The 20922-nt window shown below is 40.4% G+C and overlaps 2 protein-coding genes across 12 annotated transcripts in view; one reads left to right on the plus strand and one right to left on the minus strand.

The window, feature by feature from the left end:
- Positions 1 to 21: 21 nt before the first annotated feature.
- The window catches only part of THYN1 (thymocyte nuclear protein 1), a 24225-nt gene continuing 3324 nt past the window's right edge, over positions 22 to 20922 (plus strand). Inside the window, exons 1-9 of one of the 11 annotated variants that reach the window (XR_012488332.1) lie at positions 99 to 244; positions 538 to 644; positions 5190 to 5374; positions 7241 to 7312; positions 7679 to 7771; positions 8624 to 8719; positions 8956 to 9106; positions 9193 to 9304; positions 12305 to 12648. Coding sequence is in view for 8 of the 11 variants with exons in the window: in XM_074303757.1 (XP_074159858.1) it covers positions 599 to 644; positions 5190 to 5374; positions 7241 to 7312; positions 7679 to 7771; positions 8624 to 8719; positions 8956 to 9106; positions 9193 to 9239 (690 nt within the window). In the remaining 3 variants the exon portion in view is untranslated. Of the gene's footprint in view, positions 258 to 537; positions 646 to 4433; positions 4563 to 5189; positions 5375 to 7240; positions 7313 to 7678; positions 7772 to 8623; positions 8720 to 8955; positions 9107 to 9192; positions 9420 to 12304; positions 12649 to 20922 lie in introns of those variants that run through there. The other 10 variants (XM_074303757.1, XM_074303761.1, XM_074303763.1 and 7 more) reach the window with 10 other exon arrangements.
- Positions 11248 to 20922, minus strand: part of VPS26B (VPS26 retromer complex component B) — a 23866-nt gene continuing 14191 nt past the window's right edge. Inside the window, exons 3-6 of the mRNA XM_074303752.1 lie at positions 15966 to 16130; positions 14387 to 14562; positions 12598 to 12740; positions 11248 to 12106 (exon numbers count right to left, since the gene is read on the minus strand). Of these exons, the coding sequence (XP_074159853.1) occupies positions 11960 to 12106; positions 12598 to 12740; positions 14387 to 14562; positions 15966 to 16130 (631 nt within the window). The 3' untranslated portion in view covers positions 11248 to 11959. The remainder of the gene's footprint in view (positions 12107 to 12597; positions 12741 to 14386; positions 14563 to 15965; positions 16131 to 20922) is intronic.

Here is a 20922-nt window from a genome sequence, read left to right on the forward strand (position 1 = left end):
CGGAGCGAAAGCCACAGCTCCCGGCGAACCTCTGAACGCCCTTAACGGGACGCAAGGCGGGGCCTTGGCGTGCTCCGGAGTCTGCGCCGGCGGCGAGCGCTCTGCGGAAGGTAAAAGTGCCGGAGTTGGAGAATGCGGGGAGTAGTTCTCTTTGCTTGCATAGGGGCCCGAAGTGAGGGTCTGAACGTGGGTCAGGGCTGCTGTAACCTGTAGAGCATTGAAAGTTCTGAAGCTGAACGCACTGGTACCATTCTCGGGTGGGATGGTGGTGATAGTTGGGCTTCCCTGCTCTTCGAGGTCCTTTACAATGAGCTTCCTCTTCCACCGCCCAACCTCCCCCCACCCCCACCCCATCTCTCACCCCTCCCCCAATTCTCCCCCCTCCCTTACCTAGAAACCGCTCTGAGGACGCTGCCTTAAACTTCCCTTCTACCTCCTGCTGGCCGCGTACTGGCCGGATGCCTTTGGACCTCTTCGCCACAAGTGGCCCCTTCCCCTGTTCCTCCTCCCCTCCCCCTTCCCTTGTACTTTTCTCAGAACCAGACTGCTGCCCTGTCGGCTCCAGAGTCCCCTTTCTCCGGATCCCTGCCAAGGAGCCATGCCGCGGCCAGCGAAGAGAGCGTGCCGGAGTGCTCCCGAGCCAGGTGAGAAGCATCCCAGCTGTGCTAGGGTGGCTCTGGGCGGCATCCCGGGCGCCTGGCCGGTCTCTCGCCCGAAGTTAGTTGCCTTGAGAGCTCTGGAGAGCGGGTGTTCCATGAGTTACATATAGAAGGCATCCTTTGTTCTTGCCCCTTGGACAGAATGTAATTACTGCCCCTTTTTTTCTTCTGTAGATAATTCAGTGCATTCTTAGCGGAGGAAATCCAAGTTAGCTACAGTCCTATAAAATTCTTAAGTTCCCTATCTTACAGTGAGAGAAACGTAAATTAAGCAACTCTGAGGCTCCCTAAAGCACCTGTGTGCTTTTTGATCCAGAGATTATAGGGGTTATGCCCAGACAAAAGACATCAGAGAAAGGAAAAGGAGACCTATACCCAAAATATTTGTACCAGTTTTTATAGCATATTAAAAAACAGGAAACTAACAAGATGGCCATCCATTGAGGAATGGCTAAACAAACAAATGGGTTATCTGTGGATTATCCGTGGGAAAATTTTTAGTGTAAAATCATGGGGAGCTTTGAGGACTAAGGAATGGGCAGTGGGGCTCTTTGCAGAATGCACTGAAAAGATAAGAGCTCCTAGAAGCCAGAAAAGATAGTGCTTTGTTCTTTGTGAAGAGGTCATTGAAACTGAAATACAGTTGAGCTGGAAAGTAGGACACAGATGTGAAAGGCAGTGTGCAGTTGTTGAAGGAGAAAGATAAATGAGGCAGGATATTATACATTATAGATTGGACTCTCTTGATTAGGATTGCCTATGTTCCAGCTTGGTAATTCTACGATCCTAAAACCAATAGGACACAGCAGTTGATGAATGCCAAGAGAAGGGTTATGATTTTGAATTTGGCAAGACTCGGAAAATGGTTTTTCCATTTATAGAAGTAGGGAAAGGACAGAAATTTGTGGGGGGAAGATGATGAGCTTGGATAGGGCATGTTGTTTTTAAAATGCATCTAAAATTTGAGTGCAGATGTCTAGGATGCATTTAGAAGTCTGGGGTTAGAGAAGGAATCGGAGATTAGAACTTTGAATATATTCATATTAAGAGGCAGAATGGAAGAGAAGCCTGTAGAGATAAGGGTTCAATCAGAGGTCAAGAAGAACCAGAATGATGTCATGGAAGTCAAGAGGAGAGAGAGATTCAAGAAGGAAGAAGATAACCATGTGCTAGGCATTGCTAAGCACTGGGAATACCAAAAAACAAAACAAAACAAAAGCAGGCATCAATTGAGCTTAGTTTTTAATCAAGAAGCATATATAAATTAGAATCTCCAAAATGAATACAGGATAGATGGGAGATAACCTTAGAGATGATTATTATGAATAGCAAGAGGAGAAAGACCAGGAAACGCCTGCTGGAGGGAGTAGGGGAGGAAGAGCATTCTAGATCTGAGGAACATCAAATGGTAAGGCAAGGAAATGAGATATAGAAACTTGATGTGAGTAACATCAGGTAAGTCCTGAAAGGAACAGAATGTAAAAAACATGAAAGGAAAGTGCAAAGTTGAAAAGTGACAAACAAAGCTCTCTAGGTTAAGTCCTAAGGTCTAAGAATTCAGGAAAACAAAGACTAAAAATGTTACTGAATTTGCTGATTCCCACATCATCATTGACCTGAAACAACAAATAGATTAGTAGAGACAGAAGTTAGATTTTAAGAGTTTTAGGTCTTGAAGAACATGAACTGTATCCTTTTTAATAGTTCATGAAGAGAGTTTGACAGTGAAATGCATATTTCAGGTAAAGAAGAAAGAACAATTTGAGAGTGAAAGATTGAAAATGTTGGACAAAAGGAAAATAATGGAGGAGGAGCCATAGGTTTAAGAGGTCAGATGAATGGAATTAAGCTTGACTAAAAAGAGGACCACTTGAGTAAAATTTTTCTGTGCATAGGTAATTAGATCCAGTTTTTAGTAGCAGGATAGTATATTGTATCTATATACTACTTTTAATTTTACATTAATCATTTTAAGCAGACTTTTTTTGGGGGTGAGGGGAAGGTTGAGTCCCAGTTTTATGATATCATCATCATGGAGAAATTCTCTATTTGGAAAATCCCTCCCACCAACTTTGATTTACAATCTTTGAGAGTTGTTTGGGGTTGGGGCAGCTAGGTAGTACAGTGGATATAGCATCAGCCCAGAAGTCAGGAAGACTTGAGTTCAAGTCCAGTCTCAGACTCTTAACACTTCTTAGCTGTGTGACTCTGGGCAAGTAATTTAACCCCAATTGCCCCAGCAAGAAAAAAAAAAGTTGTTTGGGGTCATCTAAAGATTAATTGGTTTAGCCAGAGTTACAATGTGAAGATGTATCAAAAACAGAGCTTGAACTTTTGCCTCCCAAACATAGATCTCAGTGCCTGTGAACAAACTATAATCAGGAAAATAAATCTGCAAGTGGAAAAAAGAAAAAAAAATCACAAAACACATTCCAAAATCAAATAGAAAAGACTTTTACATATCAATAATAAAAGTTAACATTAGATTGAGCTTTTTTAAGAATTTGCAAAAAAAGTTTTGTATTCATTATTTCATTTAAGGTGATTTTTTTTCTACTACACTCTTAGCATGAAAAACTGAGATATTACATATTCTTTGTTTCTAAATCATTCCAGGAACCCAGATTTATACCCAATTATTCTGCCCTATCACCATTCCTAAACCTTGCACATCATTTCTCTTTCTCTGTCTACTAACATTAATCACTTAATTAATAAGTCCTTATTGAGTTATTATATTTTTAGCAATGGACTAATGCTGTGGGGGTTCACAAAAGACATTATTCTTGTTCTCTGCTAATATTCAAGTGAGGCAAAAGGGCCAGTACGCATGAAGAAATTAAAGAGCACCATAAAAGAACATGTAACTTAGTATCCAAATGTGTGACGTCAACTAAAAAACCTTCACTTGACCCTGCTACCTCCTAATGCTTCTCAATTAGTCAATTGTTAAGGATTTATTAAACACGGACTTTGTGCCAGGGACTGTATGAGGCATGAGTCAGTTTTGTACTCAAGCTACAGATATGTACAACTTAAGGAACAAATAATGAAGAGTTCCTTATTTTCATTTATGATGTTTATTTTGAAATAGACCAGAATGTCGATTGCAAGATATCCCTAACTCCCCAGGTTATAAAGTTGGTAGGTAATAGGCAAACATCTATTAACAAATATCTCTTAACTTTCTATTACCTAGAAATGAGTCTCTTTTTCATGCTATGATCACAATAATTTGTCAGATATACAGATTCTGAACATGTTGCTTCTTAGAATTGGAATTGACAGTGCCATGGTGATATTCCTGCTTTCTTTTGTAGCAAGCATTTGAGTACCTATCATGTGTCATGATGCTCTAGTTTGTATCGTTCTCTTTCTGTTCGCAATCAGAAAATGTTATTCATACTTGCTGCCTCAAATTTCCCATTCCTTTAACCTTTTGGAATTTGGTCTTTGTCATACTATTAAAATAGTAAAAATATTAAGATAAAATATTAAACATTTAAATAAATACATTTTTATTTTATTATAATAAATTTCTCTAAGCTTGCTAATGACCTTAATAGTAAATCCAGAAGCCTCTTCCCTGTCCATTTCTTTCTTTCTTTATAACTTTAGTATTTGACACAGCCTCTTCTTGGCTCGGTCCCCTTGGGTTTGTGCTGTGTGTGTGTGTGTGTGTGTGTGTGTGTGTGTGTGTTTTGTTTTGCTTTTTTGATACAGTACTATGAGAATTCTCTTCCTACTTCACTGACTGTTCCTTCTCTTTCAGGTTTTAGAGTTAGGAAAAGCCAATTTCCAATCCAGCCTCAGATACTTAACTGTGTGATCCTGGGCAAGATCTCCTCATCTGTAAAATGGAGATAATAGCACTTACCTCACAGATAACATTTATAAAACATAGTAAGCTATTTTAAGTTAATTATTAAAATAATTATTAATAATACTCATTTTTAGTGTGGTCTAGCTACGTACTAGCAGTGTATACAATCATGAGTTTCACTTAATCCCTCCTGTTTGTTTTCTTCATCTGTAAAATGGAGATTATAACAGCATCTACCTTGTCTCATAGGATTATTATGTAGAACAAAATTACTTGATTTTTAAAACTCTTATTAACACAGTGAATGGCATATAGTAAGTGCTATATAAATGTTAGTTCTCATTGTTATTTTCTAATAGTATATATAGCTGGACTTGGAGTAAAAAAAAACTGAGGTTTGATACCTTTCTGGCTATGTATGTGACTGTGGGTCTCACTTAAACTTCTTGAAACCAGGGCCATGTTGTGCATGCTGCTGTATCTCCAGTGCTTTGCATATAGTTGTTCCCTAATTTTTGTGGAATTGGCTCTCTGCCAAAAATCAGTGAAGGAACACCTTTTTGAATTGGGTAGAAGGGGGGCCAGCTAGGTCCTTAAGGATGTGCATTATCTGGCAAAGAAAGTAGGAATTTCCAGGGAAGCGGCAGATTGTTGAAAAAGACCTGCAGTAGGCGTTGGAAGTCCTTGCATACTCCTGTTCCTTGCAGATTCATCGGGCAAACGTACAAAGGCTATGAAAACGGAGACCTCCAACAAGCCGGTGGTAAAAGGAGGAACCTCTGACTCCACAAAGAAAGCCCAGGCTACTCAAGATTGTGGAAATGAGCCAAGTCGTTATTGGCTGATGAAATCAGAGCCAGAAAGCCGGATGGAGAAAGGTGTGGATGTCAAGGTAAGAGCATCACAGCTTATAGAGCAAAGCTAAACATTTACCCTAAGTAGGGTGTAGGGTAGGAGGGTGGAAATCGTTCAAACAGCAGCAATGAAAACAAGGGTAGAAAATGAGCAGAATCAGCAACTTATTGAACCTGTTTTCCTCATCTGCAAAATGGAGATATAATATTAATATTGCCTCACAGAGCTCTCCTGAAAAAAGCACTCTGTAAACCTTAAAACTTTACCGTAATGTAAGTTGGTATGATTGGTTGATCAACAAGACTTTTCATCGCATTGCTGTTCTTGGTGGACTGACTAGTATAAAATTTTAATCCTGATTTGGTTTTCCCTGCCTTCCTACATGCTCCCAAGGCATTTCCCTATTTCGCAAGTAGATTTGTTTTCAGGAGACACAAACTATTTTTTAAAATAATCTGAGAAAAATTTATTATTTATATATTAAATAGATATATTTATTTATAAGACACATGACCCCAATTATTTTATTTTTTTGATTATATATGCTGTTGTTCTGTCTGTTAGCAAGGCCTTTTAGAGTTGAATGTTGTTGCCCTGCATAATTGGCCATCTACAGAGCAACTTAGACAGAAGCAAGGTCACCACCCCCTGCCCCCTTTTCCTCCCCCCTTCCAATTCTACCTAGTTTAGCTGTAGAAAGTCATGTTATATTGCCATTATACCTATTTATAGGATCCTCACCTTCCATTTCTATCTGGGAAAGAGGAATTGGTGTTGGGACCAAAAATTAAGTCTTATGTGTGAAAAGTTTCTGGGTTATAAGACATTCTGTTCTTGATATCCTGAGCTGGGCTGGACTCTGGTTCTGGGTTCTTCATAGGTACCTGCTGACCCTAGGCAGCTAAAAGGAAATAGGAAGTGTAAAAAGATCAGGGAATGTAGGACCTCAGGGCCATCTAACCAAACTGCCTAAGGAGGAAAACTCATAAAGGGTTAAATGATATCCCCAAGATCCCATAGATACTAAGTTAGAGGTAGTATTTAAACCCAGGTTCTTTCTACTCCAGAATCACAACTCTTGCCACCATATCTTCTTCCTTCCCTAGGCTTACACATGGAGCCTTATGCCCAAATAGCAGGAGCTAAATATTCACATTAGTGCTTTTCTTGAAAATTGTCACTTTGAGAGGCTAGGTATTTATTAGAGTGATGGCCCTATCATTCAGAACATTTAGAGGCCGTCTCTTTTTAATTGGCTTCTAGAACTAGTCTTAAGAATATCTTTACATATGGAAATTCTTCCTTTTAGGATTTATTTGATTTTTTGGAAATAGGAATAAGTCCTTTGAAGTCAAATCAGGTGAATCAAGTGGGTTATGAGTTTGAATAATTCTCTTTTTAGGAAAAATAATAAAATGACAATTATAATTCCTTTGGAACATTGGACATTTGGTCAGCGTCCATCCCCAAAGCATACAGTTACTTTGCACAGTGAAAGCAAGTGGAAGGTAGTATGTGCTCAGAGAGGTAGGAAAATAGGCCTTATGCTAGGTGGAAGTGAGATGAAGAAAAGTCTAGTTTGTAGGCTTTGTGATTTTTCTGAAGGCTCTAGTGGTAACCAAATTGCCACTAGAGTATGCCACAGTGAAGTCTGCTGTAGGCTCTGGGTGTGCCCCTACCCGTCTAAAAATACATACAAGAGGATAGAGCATTGAGCTTCCCTGGGGTTCCAGGGTTCTATGATCCACCTGGGAAGGTGTACCTGGGGATTAGGAAAAAGTAGAGGGGTTCCTTGTTTACTAACATCTCTCATGTCTGTGATACGGGTGCAAGGGCCAAGAGGTCTTTGACAAATGACTTTCTTTCTTGGATATCCAACTCTTAACATTCTCTGATTATTAAGCAGTTTGGCATTGAGGATCTCAAAGCACAGCCTAAACAGACAGCATGCTGGGATGGTGTTCGAAACTACCAGGTAAGGAGAGGATGTTAGGGATCCACAGTGGGAAAAATACACTTTTTTTTTTTTTTCTGGATAACCCCAGATAACTGGAACCTTTTGGCCTGGCACTTCACTAGTATAAGGGTGTTTTCAAATGAAGTCTCAAGATTCTCAGTGGAATGAAACCCCAAAAGAACCATTTCCTGGCCAAGGTTCAGATGTAATTTGGATACATATTTCTCTTAGCAGAGAAGTAGTTCTTTTCCTTCTGTTATATGAATAGAAGGTTCTGCCAAAAAACCTACCTGTTGTGGATAGGAATTTTAACTCTTCTAGGAAAGTTTCCTAGGTGTTAGGATGTTCTAAAAAGGAAATTGCTTGTTCTCCATCCTGGGACAGGCCCGGAACTTCCTTCGAGCAATGAAAGTGGGAGAGGAAGCCTTCTTCTATCACAGCAACTGTAAGGAACCAGGCATTGCTGGTCTCATGAAGGTTAGACAGGGCCTGGGGGTGGAGGGTCAGGGAAACAGCCATCCCCTCCTCCCATTAGATCCCCTTCCTCCCATTAAAGTAGCTTTGGAACAAAAAGGAAGCCAGGTGAGGGAAGGAAACACTCCATACCTGTGTTATTTCCCCATTTGTCATAAGAATATAGAAAGCCTGTGGCCTCTTTCTGCAAGACAGACAGGATCAGGCGAGCTGGCGGGCCCCAATCCTAGCCACTGGATGTCCCCTTCTGTGGTTCCAAGCACCCTCATAGCCTTGCCATGCTATTTGTCAGATGAATTTTTATTATCTGTACTAATCAGCGAGATTACTGGTATAGATATTACAGGAATGACATTTGATTACCTTCATCCTATATTTGACTTAGACCAGTGGTATTAGTTAGCATTGCCTAAGCGACAGGAGGAATAGTTGAAGATTATGCTCTGTATAATTGTTATTCTAGTTTCTAAATACTTAAATATAAAGTGCCCATGAAGGAAGATGTTATCCATCTACAGGGAAATAAAATAAATAGAAGTGTGATGTATATGTATGGCTATGCATATGTGCCTACATACATACACACAGATTATATAGGGTATGTGTATAGGTGTGTGTATGCACATACATGTGTCTATATGTATTTGTGTGTGTGTGTATAAATAATCTTTGTGTCAAATTGAGAGATGGTTCAAACCTTAAAATGTAACAAAAAAGTAAATTAAAAAATGATTATGCTAGATAGTAAGGTAAAACAAGCCTTGTATTTGAAAACTAGCCATAGATGACCCCTGCCTAAATCATTAGGAATTCAATATAATCAGACATCATAGGATGTTGTGTTTTTTTTTCCAGATTGTGAAGGAGGCTTACCCTGACCACACACAATTTGAGAAAGGTAGCCCTCACTATGATCCATCCAGCAAGAAGGACAACCCCAAGTGGTCTGTGGTAATTGATTCATCCTTTTTCTTAGTCCCAAGGAGATATAAGAACAAGGAATGTCTTAGTGAAGACTCCTATAATAATAAAAAACAGTAAACAAGCACTAGAAACCTTGATTTGGGGGCAGGAGACCCAGAGCCCTGCCAGCTAAGAACAAGCTGTACTTGGTAGTGCCTCATTCAGGACAGTGGATAGATGGCTGGGTAAATCCAGGGGCTACACCTCATACCCTTCTCTTTTAGGTGGATGTCCAGTTTATTCGAATGACCAAACGTTTTATTCCTCTGGCTGAGCTCAAGGTCCATCACCAAGCCCATAAAGCCAATGGTGGGCCTTTAGAAAACATGGCTCTTTTCACCCGTCAGAGACTCTCAGTCCAGCCCCTGAGCCCAGGTAAGAGCCAGCTCAACCTTCCTTCTTACATTCATGTCAAAACTACCTGACCTACAGCTCACACTTCCCTTTTCCCTCTTTGGTAGGTGAATTTGACTTTGTCTTGAGCCTGGAGGACAAGAAGCCAAGTTAAATGGGAAATTCTTGAAAAGGGAGAACTGTTTCTTCAAGCAAGTCATGCCTCTCTCTGACAAGGAGGTGAGACGGATTTGAATTTGCTGGTTACTTTTCTTTAGGGTTAGTGTGTTTATGTATCTGCAATGTGTTTGTGTTTTTCATTTTTTAAAAATTAAAACATCAGCGTAATAAAGCATTGGATGCAGTCAGTCAGCTTATTTCTTAATGTCAAACTGCAAATTCCACTTTGGTGCTCACCTGTGATGTGGAAAGCTTTTTGGCCTTTGAAAAACAAAGAGCTGTCAATCTGCACATTCCAGGACAGAGGAAGAAGGCTCTAACTGGCAAGCTTTTATCAGACCAGCTCTTTGGCTGTCTTCTGTCTTATCAGTAGTCATCTAGATCCCTCAAAGCATTCTGTCAACATCACTTTATTGATGGAAGACTGATAATGGGGAAAGCCAGGCTTTCTTCCCCTCCTCTCCCTTCCCCCAACCCTCTGCCATGTGCAGGTGAGACATCTTTATTAAAGCACTAATTGGTGTTTAGCAGGAACTGGGAGGCTGCTTATTTCATGACCAAAGGTAAAACTGGGCCCCTGCTTACAAGGGACAGAACAGATCACAGAATCTCACACTCCATGAGCACGTGGTCTCTGGAGCCAGAGTGGCTCCCTTTAATCAGAGAGACGATTAAAACAAGTTTTTTTTTTTGTTTTTTGTTTTTTTAAAATACAGCCATTGAAAAGACAACAAATTAAGAAACATGTAAACACTGCAGCTGCTTAATTACAAGTTGCACTGCTTGGTTTAGTACCTATGCACTCCCCAGGATGAGGGCATGGGAAAAGTGGAGGTGGGTTACCCTCGCAGTGACAGTTGGAGAAGGGAGAGGGGAAGGGGACCAGAAAGAGAAAAGTAAAGATCTGGTGTAAGAGCCTTGCCCATGAGAGAGCCATCACGGGTTCTCCCTCCCCTTCCATAAGAAAATCTTATAATTGACAAATCAGTAAAGTCAGGAAAGATCTGTACATCACTGGGGAAAGTAGAGAAAATGACATGTTAGGTTACAGAAGGGGGCTGCCAGCTATTAGCAGGTAGGCACACTGGAAGTCCTAACTCTGTGCTCTGAAGCAGTCAAGATCCTCCTTAGTATGACATTCATCTTCCCATGCTCAGTGACCCAGGGCAGTCAAGGGAGACTTTACCCACGGGCATTAACTCCGATTCTATGAGGAGGAGTTGGGGGTCTTCACTGAGAAAAAGGCGACCTTTGCTTATCTCCAGATGGGCACTTCTGCTCTCCAGAGCACAGAGTCACAGAAAGGGGAATGGCTCTCTTCCCTTTATATCACAAAAACATCCAGATGAGATTGTTTTTAAATGGGCAAAACACCAATAGCCCTCCCTAGACTCTGGGCCATCATCTGGTGAAGATGAAGATTCCATTTGGCAAGCAGAGAGAATTACTTAGAAGCCAGGACAGCCATCGTCCTCTTTGGAGGCCTTCATGTCATTTCCCTTCCTTACAAGTAGGGGACTAGATTCTAAAGGGTCCGGGGAGATCTTCAGGGTTTCAGTCATGCCCCTATAATCCCTGAAAGGCAGGAGGCGGCATGAGAAAGGGCAGGGTAGGGATTGGCTTTGGGGGAAGCACTGGCCAAGGCTGCACTTTCTCTCATTTCCCTTCAAGGCAAGTAGGACCTTTTGCTTAGGGCTTAAAGGAAAACCCACAGTTTCCCAGACTTGGAGGACCTCTGACCTCTAAAAATGTCTGTGTCCACACCAGAAGCTGGAAAAGCCAGGGAGCTCAGTACTCCAGGAGCAGACTGCCTGTCTGAAAGACTTGATCCCATCCCTATCGGCATGGCTCAGAAGTCTCACATTCACTGTGTTGCTGCCCACAACACTGCCCCTAGAAGACTTTCCCTTTCCAAGCTTGGCTCTGTCGTTCCTTTGCTCAGGCTTCTGTTCCATGACTGAGGATGATTATAATTTAAGCATGAAGGAAGCATGTGGTGGAAGTAGAGTATCTATGTCTCATCATTGGAATTTATTTTTTTGAGAGGGGGAATAGACTGGGGCCAAAGAAGAGATGGCTCCTCTCGTGGTGTCATACCACCACATCCTAGACTCCCACTCCCAAAGAGGTAGATTCCTGATCTTGGATTATTCTTGCCCAGTCTGGGCTTTGCCTGCCTAGACCTACTTCCTATCACATTCTTGGGGATAGAAGAAGGGGATGGTCTAACTGGGACCATCCAAGGTCCACATCTGCCGATGAAGATCCCAGTTACACTCCTAGCCCCTTGGCTTGGGAAGCTCAGACAGTGAAAGGCCAAAGGACAGGTAAGACCCTGCCACCGTTCTACTCGATACACAGACCACCTTTTGCTCTAAGACGCTTTTGGTCCAATACCCTTCCTGCCAAGGGCAGGATCCTTCACCCTAGGGATTGGATGGTTATCTTTGGGGATACACACCCTATCCCCTGCCCTAAGTCAGCCCTTATGTTCTAAAGCTCTCCAAGCTTCCCTGGGGCCACAGGCAGAGTTTTAGGGGAATGCTTCTATACCTGTCCCCTTCAGGTTCTTCAGAGAAAGAATTAAAGTCATACATGGAATTTGTTTTTGTTTTCTCAGGTTGTGTGTAAAGTATCTGTAGAGCATCATGCTCCCCTCCCCCCTTCCCCTTGAGCAGCTGGTGTTGGGTGGGTGAGGGGCGAAGCCCAGCAGCCTCACTGCCGGCTGTTGTTGTCAGACAGCTGGCCGGGGGTCCGGGCTTCAGGGTGGGAAGATGTGCCCTCGAAGCGCTGGGAGGCAATGGCTGCCTGGTGAGACATACTTTTTCGTACAATGTCCCCTTTCCGCCATAACACCACTTCCTGTTGGGGACAGGACAAGGTGCCATAAGTTGTAGAACATTAATGCCTCACCCTCCCCTTTCCACAAGGACCTTGTAAAGACAGGGCTTGTTGGAGAGAACTGGGTGAATAAGGACTTATCTAGTGCTTTGCAAATATCTCATTTTATCCTTCCGTTATCTCTGGGAGAAACGTGTGATTACTATCCCTGTTTTATAGATGAGAAAACTGAGACAAACCCAGGAATTTCAGTGAGTTGCCCATGATCACAAAAGGAGTAACCCAGAGCTTCCTGACTCCAGATCGGGCAGTGGTGCCCCATATGAGCAGGCAAACAGAAGATTTCAGGGGCTCCAGAGCCTCACCACTAATGCTGAGGGGAAAGCATGCTAGTGGGAACATCCTGTGCTCTTGGGCTTCGGTCTGAGGGGTCCTCAGCAGGCTTGCTGCCAGGGCAGCTGCTGAGAAGCTCACCCTCCAGGTGGTACGGCACCACCTCTTCTGGGTCTCACCTGCTGTTTGAAGTAGCGCCGCTCCTCTTCGTCAATCAGCACCAGGTTCAGGTAATACCGCACTGAGAACTTTTTGTTGATGTCTCTCATGGTAGGAGTCAGCTCATACCCAGCCAGAAAGAGCCGGATGGGGATGGATTCCCCTGCAAAGAAGGAGGGAATCAGGGCAGAAAAGCACCCTAGCCTGGGGGAGACCCTCAAACCCCCCCCTCCCCCCAGTCCCAAGATACAGGGTGCCTGCCCGACTACTTCTTAGGGTCTCCCTGCCAGCTGCCGCTATTAGCACTGTCCAGGGTATGAAAGCGGGAAGAAGAATGCTGCGTACTGCTGCTCCCCCTGTGGACCTTCACTAGATGAACAGGAGCAGGAGCTGGGCGGGAGGTGGGAGGCGGAAGGAGGAAGAAACTTATATTATCTATTGGGGGGGGAGGTCATGTGGTAGAGTGGGAAAAGAGCTGACTTTGGGGACAGGCCAAGTGACCGAGGGTACAGACTCCTGGGCTACTCCAGATAGGTCTCAGGTGGGGTGAAGAGGGAAGGACCTGTACTGATGAAGGAAATCCATCACCAGGAATTCTCTACTCACAGGTCTCATGCCTGTCATCAATCTATGAACTATATGTACAGCCTTGGGACTTCTGTGGCAAAATGTGAAATCCACAACTGCTCCCCATATTAACCAATATACTTAATCCATCTCTTATGAGATAAGGTGAGAATGATATTTTTAAAACATTTAGCACATAGTGGACAGTGCAGAAATGTTTTTTTTCTCTTCACCCTACTGCTGATTGGTGTACCCAAGAAACACAGAACTTAATTTAAAAAGAGTGGTTGCACTGTTTAATGCTCCCAGTACACTGGGAACTGAGGGGCCCTGACCCTAATTCCAGTTATACTAGAAGCTAAACTTACATCCTTTAATAGATTGCTTAAATTTACTAGTAAAATGAGGGAGCTGAATGAGACCTAAGATGCTTGCCACTTTAATGACCAGTGAATCTATAATCTTCAACTCAACAAAACAAAGGCAGGGGTGGATGGGAGTCATCAGAAACAAGCAGCCTATGGTACACTCATTATCCATTTGTTGATTTTGAACTATTCAATTGTCTTTTTACTAGCACAAAAAATTGATGATGATTGCATAGTTCTTGGGGAAATAAGTAAGATAGAATCCCAAGAAAAGGATCCTGGTCTTCCCTATACTTGCAGAGTACTACTTGCAGAATACATTTGCTAGGTTCTCAACAAATGTTTGTGTTGATGATGAAGGGGTTTTCTTAGCAAGTGTCTGTGTCCCTATCTATAAAATACCCATATGTGAGATATAGGTAACATAAAAGAGATTGCTAGTAAATGAGATAAGTCCCAGGAAGTGCCAAGAAATCTTTAAATTTGTAAAGAGAAAAAAATAAGATGGAGTTATTATTGTTATAATCAACTCTTAATGATAAGGGGTCCAAGAAGGTACCAAAAAAAGGCATGGGAAACTAGAATTAATAAGAATCACAAATTCTCCAATTTAATTAATTTTTAGTCCCCTGTAACTTAACTATATCTGATGAGCAGAAATGACTGAGAGGCATCCTATATTTCCTGCTATTAAATAAGCAGACAACCAAAATGTAAAACAAAGAAACAGCTAAATCTACAAAATGTATAATCACTTGCTGACTAAGAAAACCAGGAAATATCTCTTATTACAAAGACCCTCATTTTCTGCAGTAATTTAAGGACATTTTGAAAATAAAGATTAATAAAAGTTGGTTGGACTGCAGGAACTTACCTCTCACAGGTGCTCCATCCATGATCTCGTACTTGGCTATTGTGTCATTCTCATGATAAACATTAGGGCCTGTCCCTGTTGTCTCCCTCTTGATGATATCAATCTCCATGTGTTTGATTTTGATCCTCACCAACAGGAAGTAGATTTTCCCCACAATCACATCTTTCAAGTGGTACCTGGATTGAGTGAGAGAAAGGAAGAGAAAGACAGAGAAACAAGAACTTGATGGTTAGGAAAACTGACCATTCCAAAGCTTTCCATCTGTCCCCTTTTCAATAGGGAGTGGTATTTACTAATGCTTACCCCACTCATATTTGCCCTCCTTAACCATCAGCAGTTATGATGCTATTTCCCAAAAGATTCCTTTTCCCACGTTTTCTATCTTTATTTTCCAAAATCTGGTTTAAAATTTACTCTGTCCAGGAAGTTTTTGTTCAGAATCACTTAGCTCCAGTCACTATCTCCATTGGTGGGGCACACAGTGTGTATCAAATATGTTCTCTGACTCTAAAGGCATTGGGGCACTCACTAGTCTTTCCTCTTCTTGATGACTAGTACAAAGCTCATGCAGAGGAATCTACATGAAGTAATCAAAGGGAAGCTATTTAGTATAAACAAAAGTATAAACCCTTGCCATGTAAAACAGACCCAGCAATGCTATAATTTTGGAACGTTTGACACTAATTTCTAAAGTGCTGCTATTGTTCACAGTATTTCCAGAACTCTTAAAAGAAGTATAATATATTAAGTGTTAACTTTAGAGTCAGGACTTGAGTTTGAACCCTGATTATCCTAGTTGGTGTGTTCTTGGAAAAGTCACAGGGCCTTAGTTACTTCCTCTGTAAATTTGTGTGTGTGAGGATAGGTGGGAAGGAGAGTAGTCAGTGGATGGATTAAAAAGGGGAGAGAATGGAGGCAAGGACACCAATTCAGGAGGCTAGCAGGCCTGATAATCATGAGTGGAGATAAGAACATTCATTCACAAGATATTATGGAGGTAAAATTGATCAGTGATTAGCTAGAGAGGTTTCAGGAGAAAGGAGGATTTTGAGGTTATGGATCAGAGTAACTGGAGGAAGACAGGTGTTCTCAATAGAAATAGCCATGCTTTAAGGAAGAAGATGATGTTTTTTGGACACACAGAGCCTGAAATTCATCAAGGCAACAGGCATCTGCTAAGGAGAAACCATTGGAACACTGGAAATTGAAGTGACTTGCCCATTATACAACTTTTAAGTGTCTGAGGAAGGATGCAAACTAGATCTCCTGACCTATACTGGAGCACTGTTATACTACAAAGGTCAAATTCTATTCTGATGATTGGAATTCTAATGGTCCTTCCTCCCTTGCCTATTCCCCCATAACAAGCAATTATCTCTAAGGCCACTTTTATTGTGTCATGTATATCTTTTGCCAGTCTAGTAAAACTTAAAGACTTCAGTAATGCTTTTTTAAATAATTGGAGGAATTACTAAGCTTGTTAAATCAGTGACAATAACAATGTTATTTTTTTCCTCATCCAGATTCACAGATCCCAGGTTAAAACAATCTTTCCTTGCTCCAGAGCAAGGATACTCACTTGGATTTATTGTACTCAAATTCGATGTGCAGACAGTCCTCAATCCCAACCTCCATTTTGATTGATGAATTGAGCTCTGGATATGTACTAAGAGTATGGACCACAATGTCCATCTCCTTGACAACATCATTGAGTCGGCGGCTAATGGTGGCTCTGAGGAAATACCTGCAGATATTAAGCCATTATGGATTAAGACAGTTCCTGGTTACAAAATATTTTACACACCCAAAACAGTGTGTGTGTGTATAAATACATGTATATAAAGGCTTCTATGTGTATATACATACACGTATATTTTGAAAATATGTATATTTACAAGCACACATATTTACTTATATACCCAGAGGCATATTGACATTGCTCTGGGCTGAAACTATACTCAATGGAGAGAAGTCACAAGTAAAACCCTATTTTTTAAGGAAGCCTTCCCCAACCCTTGTTAAATCTGATTCCTTCCCTCTGCTGATTAATGTATATAGCTTATTTATATTTTGCCATCTTTTTGTATTTCTAGGCTTATCACACTGGCACATAGTAGGTACTTAATACATGTTAACTGTTAATCTATAGCTGAAAAGGACATTGGGGGCTATCAAGTCCAACCCCCTCATTCTACAAATGAGAAAAATGAGGATCAGAGAGGTTGTGCCTTGCCCAGGATCACACAACTAGTTAAGTATCTGAGGCTGGATTTGAACTCTGGTCTTCCTAACTATAAGTGCAGTACTCTACTGATTATATCACATGGAACAGAAAAGGATAAACCAGAATCACAGGGTATAAGCTGCAGGGAAGAACTTTCTTGTTATGGGCCAGAACTTTGAACTTGAAACAAAGGATTCTTACATGGTACTAAGTCAGTGGAACTGATTGAGATGATAGTTATCTAATTTAGCATGGTTCAGTATGATTGATTTAATCCTACAAGATGTTATGGGCCAGAACTTGAAACAAGTTACTAAGTGGAATTGAGGAGACAATGGTTAATTCTAGTTTAGCACTGATTTAATCCTGCAACAAATAATGGTTTTCTAGTGATAGAATGATTGGTGTGTACTCAGTGTGGGGCACATGTAAGGAGGAGGTCTCAGGGCTAGAAAGGACAAGCATACTAGAAGCTCTCTGAGGTTGAGACAGATTCATTCCATAGTCCATCTTTGTGGTGGCTGGAGGCCAAAGCACCTTTGGATTTGGGGAGATTCAGAAGCCAGAGAAGGCAGGTGAGAGTTCAAGTTCTCAGAACCAAGAAGAGAGATAGACCTCTAAGAAAGCTAACTGGGGCTCCAGGAAAGAAGATAAGACTTTGAAAGAGACAATAAAGGATTTAGATTTTAACACCTGGCTGTATTTATGGTGATCACTGAACTGAAATGAAGGCTGCTCCCAGAGACACCAAGGAAACTTCAACAGAGAACATTACATTTTTGAGAGAATATTACACTTTCTAACTCAGTATCATAAGGAAGAATTATCTAACAATTATAACTTTAACAAGTGATTAATTTGCTAGGTAGTAAGTTCCCAGTAAATAGATGTGCTCAAGAAGAGTATGGATGGCCATCAAGGAATTCTTACTTGGGACAGGAGGTTGGTCTAGATCCTTAAGATCTCTTCCAAATCTTAAAATTCTGCTTTATGCAATCAGGCCAAAAGAAGAACCTGATGAGAAAACAGATAGCTTCTGTACTTAGCTAACTGTTCTCTTGTCTCATTACTATAAAAACTTTATACTCATGCTTCCTCAAATATGTATCAGTAGAGCTGGATCTCATAGTAGTCATTTGGAATTCATCCACTTCCCAAAGATCTCAATTGCAGACTTTCTCTTTTCTGACCTCTTAAGCCTTTCTTAATGTCCAGACTTTGTGGTTAGACTGTTTTGCTTATGACTAATTTCTTCTTGAATTACCCTTTTCCTCCCTATTACCCTGTTGAATAAGATGTATTTCTTGCATCCAACTCTGTTGTTTTCTATCTTCCTTTGACCATTTTTGACAAATTTGAGGTTCGAGTATCGCCCAATCCTCCTACTTACTCTTTGTATAGGCTTCTGTGTATTATGTGGGATAATTTCCCTCATTCTTCTAATGCCTTCTTTCCCTTCCCTTTCTTCTAAGTTCATAACAAAAACACTTGCAGGCCCTCTGACTTAACATTCTTTATGACCTTAGGTGATATTCTGAGGAAATACTTGTGTCACCTACCTTAAAAGATAGATAAATCCTTCTTTAAGTCCTTTTTAAAAAAATCACTTGCCCAAAATAACCTTTTATTTTTCTCTTGACCCATGTGTTTATATTTCAAAGTCTGTACTCAGCTGTAATCTTTTCTTAAGAAAGCTTAGAAGTCTTCTATTTCACTAAAAATCTATTTTTTTTTTTTTTTTACCCAGTTGGGCTGGGCAAATTATTGTTGGTTATAAGCATGTATCTTTTATCTTTCCAGATTCTTTATTCTTTAAAAGTTGTAGTTATTAAGTCTTGTGTGATCCTGTGGATCCTCAGCACCTGAATTCTTTTTTTTCCCTTTCTTTTATTTATGTATGTATGTATGTATTTAATAATTATAACATTTTTTGACAGTACATATGTATAGGTGATTTTTTTACATTATCCCTAGTACTCCTTCTGTTCCAAATTTTTTCCCCTCCTTTCCTCCACCCCCTCCCCTAGATGGCAGGCATTCCCATACATATTAAATATGTTATAGTATATCATAGGTACAATATATATGTGCAGAACCGAATTTTGTTGTTGTTGTTGTTGTTGCAAAGGAAGAATTGGATTCAGAAGGTAAAGATAACCTGGGGAGAAAAACAAAAATAATGCTAACAGTTTGTACTCATTTCCCAGTGTTCCTTTTCTGGGTGTAGCTGATTCTGTCCATCATTGATCAGTTGGAATTGGATTAGCTCTTCGCTATGTTGAAGATATCCACTTCTATCAGAATACATCCTCATACAGTATCATTGTTGAAGTGTACAATGATCTCCTTGTTCTGCTCGTTTCACTCAGCATCAGTTGTTGTAAGTTTCTCCAAGCCTCTCTGTATTCATCCTGTTAGTACCTGAATTCTGTATTTATGTTTGCTTACAGTACTTTTTCTTTGACTTGAAAGTTCTGGATTTTGGCTATGGTCCTGGCAGTTTTCATTTTTTTTTTCCCCTATGAGGGCTCTTGTTGATTGTGCTTCATTTTAGCCTTTGATTCTAAGAAATCAGGGCAGTTTTCTTCCTTGATTTCTTGAAATATGATGTTCAGGCTATTTTTTAGGGGAGGTATTATGGATAGTTTTCACAAAGTCCAGGGTTCTTAATTTATTTCTTTCCTTGATATGTTTTCTAGATCAGTTTTTATTATGAGATAACTTAAATTTTCACCAATTTTTTAAAAATTTTTTTGATTTTTGTTTTTATATTTTTCGTTGTCTCATAGAGTCACTACTTTCCATTTGCTCCATTTTAATTTTTAAGGAGTTTATGGCTTGGGTAAGGTTTTATTCTCTGGAGCTAAGCAGATCAAGCTCAAGAAGCTGCAGGAGTTTCTGTACATCAAAAAGATCCTTTATAGCCTTCTCTACTCCAGCATTTGTCTCCTTCTCTCGTACTGACACAAAAAAAAGAGTTTCCTGCACAGTTTACGTTCCAACCAAACTGATTGATTTGATGTTCTTCACATGTAAAATTCCATCTCCTTTCTCCATGCCTCATCAAAGCCTATTCCCCATATGTGGAATTAACTCCCTCTTCATTTCTGCCTTATGAAATTCCAGGTATAAATCTTCAAAACCTACCTCAAGTACCATCTCATAAAACAATTTCCTCTCTCCCAATTATTTTGCATCTATTTTAAAAGTATAATTTGCATTTGATTTCCCAGTTGTTTTCCCTCAATGGAATGTAGTCTTCAGAAAGATAGGAATTTGTGTGTGTGTATTTCTATTTTTAGCATCTGCTAAAATGCCTAACTTATAGTAGGTGCTTAGGAAATGAGCAAACATGATTGTATTCTTAGTCTTTTTCTTTTTCATAATCCTTCCCACAGAGAGCTAATCCATTTCCGGAGTTTTAACTATTTTCTCTATGTGGATAACAACTCTTTTTAATCTCAATCTCTCCCAAACTCCAGTTTCAGATTTCCAACTGCCCAATGAGCATTTTCACCTACTATCTCAAAAATACTTCAAGAAACTGAAATCCAAACATCTCTTCTACACACTAGCCCTTTCCATATTTCTGAAATATAACTGTCCAATCACCATGACTACTCTAAACTAGAAACTTTGTAATATTCTACTCTTACTCCAAGTACCTTCAAGTCACCCCTCTAGAATCTCTGGAATCTTGTTCTTTCTGTCTCTTCCTACTCCCCCACCACAGCTCAAACATAAACCCATATTGCAAGAAGCATCCTAACTGGCTTCCCAACCCCAAGCTCTTCTTAGTTTTACAATTCTTCCTTCAAACTGCCAACATTAATAGTTCTAATGTGTGAGGCCTTGTGGCCTTCTGCAGCATGCCTAGTGAATAAAGAAATATTCCTTAAGTGGTCTTCTGTGTCCTCTATGATCTATTCTCAAGTGTTCTCTCTCTAGTCAAATTTCTCATCATTTCTCATGAACTGTGTATATCCCAACTTATCTAGACTACTTGCTATTCTTTGAATACTCATTGTTTCCCCCTTTAGAAAATCTTTCTGCTCTTCTTATTCTATTCATCCCAATGCATCACCTTGACTTTCCAACTCAATATTTTATTTTGTCTAATCAATAAGAGGAGCAGCATGTTGTATTGGATTTGAAATCAGAGGACTTGGGTTTGAGGCCAAGAAATCATGAGCCAGCTACCTTTCCACACTTAAAAGATAGGAATTAATATGTATGAAAGAATAAAAATAGTAACATAAATTCAGATTTCTACATGAAGGTTTAAAAAAATGGGCATCTATAAAGTCTTCTG

Source organism: Sminthopsis crassicaudata, chromosome 3, assembly GCF_048593235.1.
Source record: "Sminthopsis crassicaudata isolate SCR6 chromosome 3, ASM4859323v1, whole genome shotgun sequence".
In the NCBI taxonomy this organism is placed as follows: domain Eukaryota; kingdom Metazoa; phylum Chordata; class Mammalia; order Dasyuromorphia; family Dasyuridae; genus Sminthopsis; species Sminthopsis crassicaudata.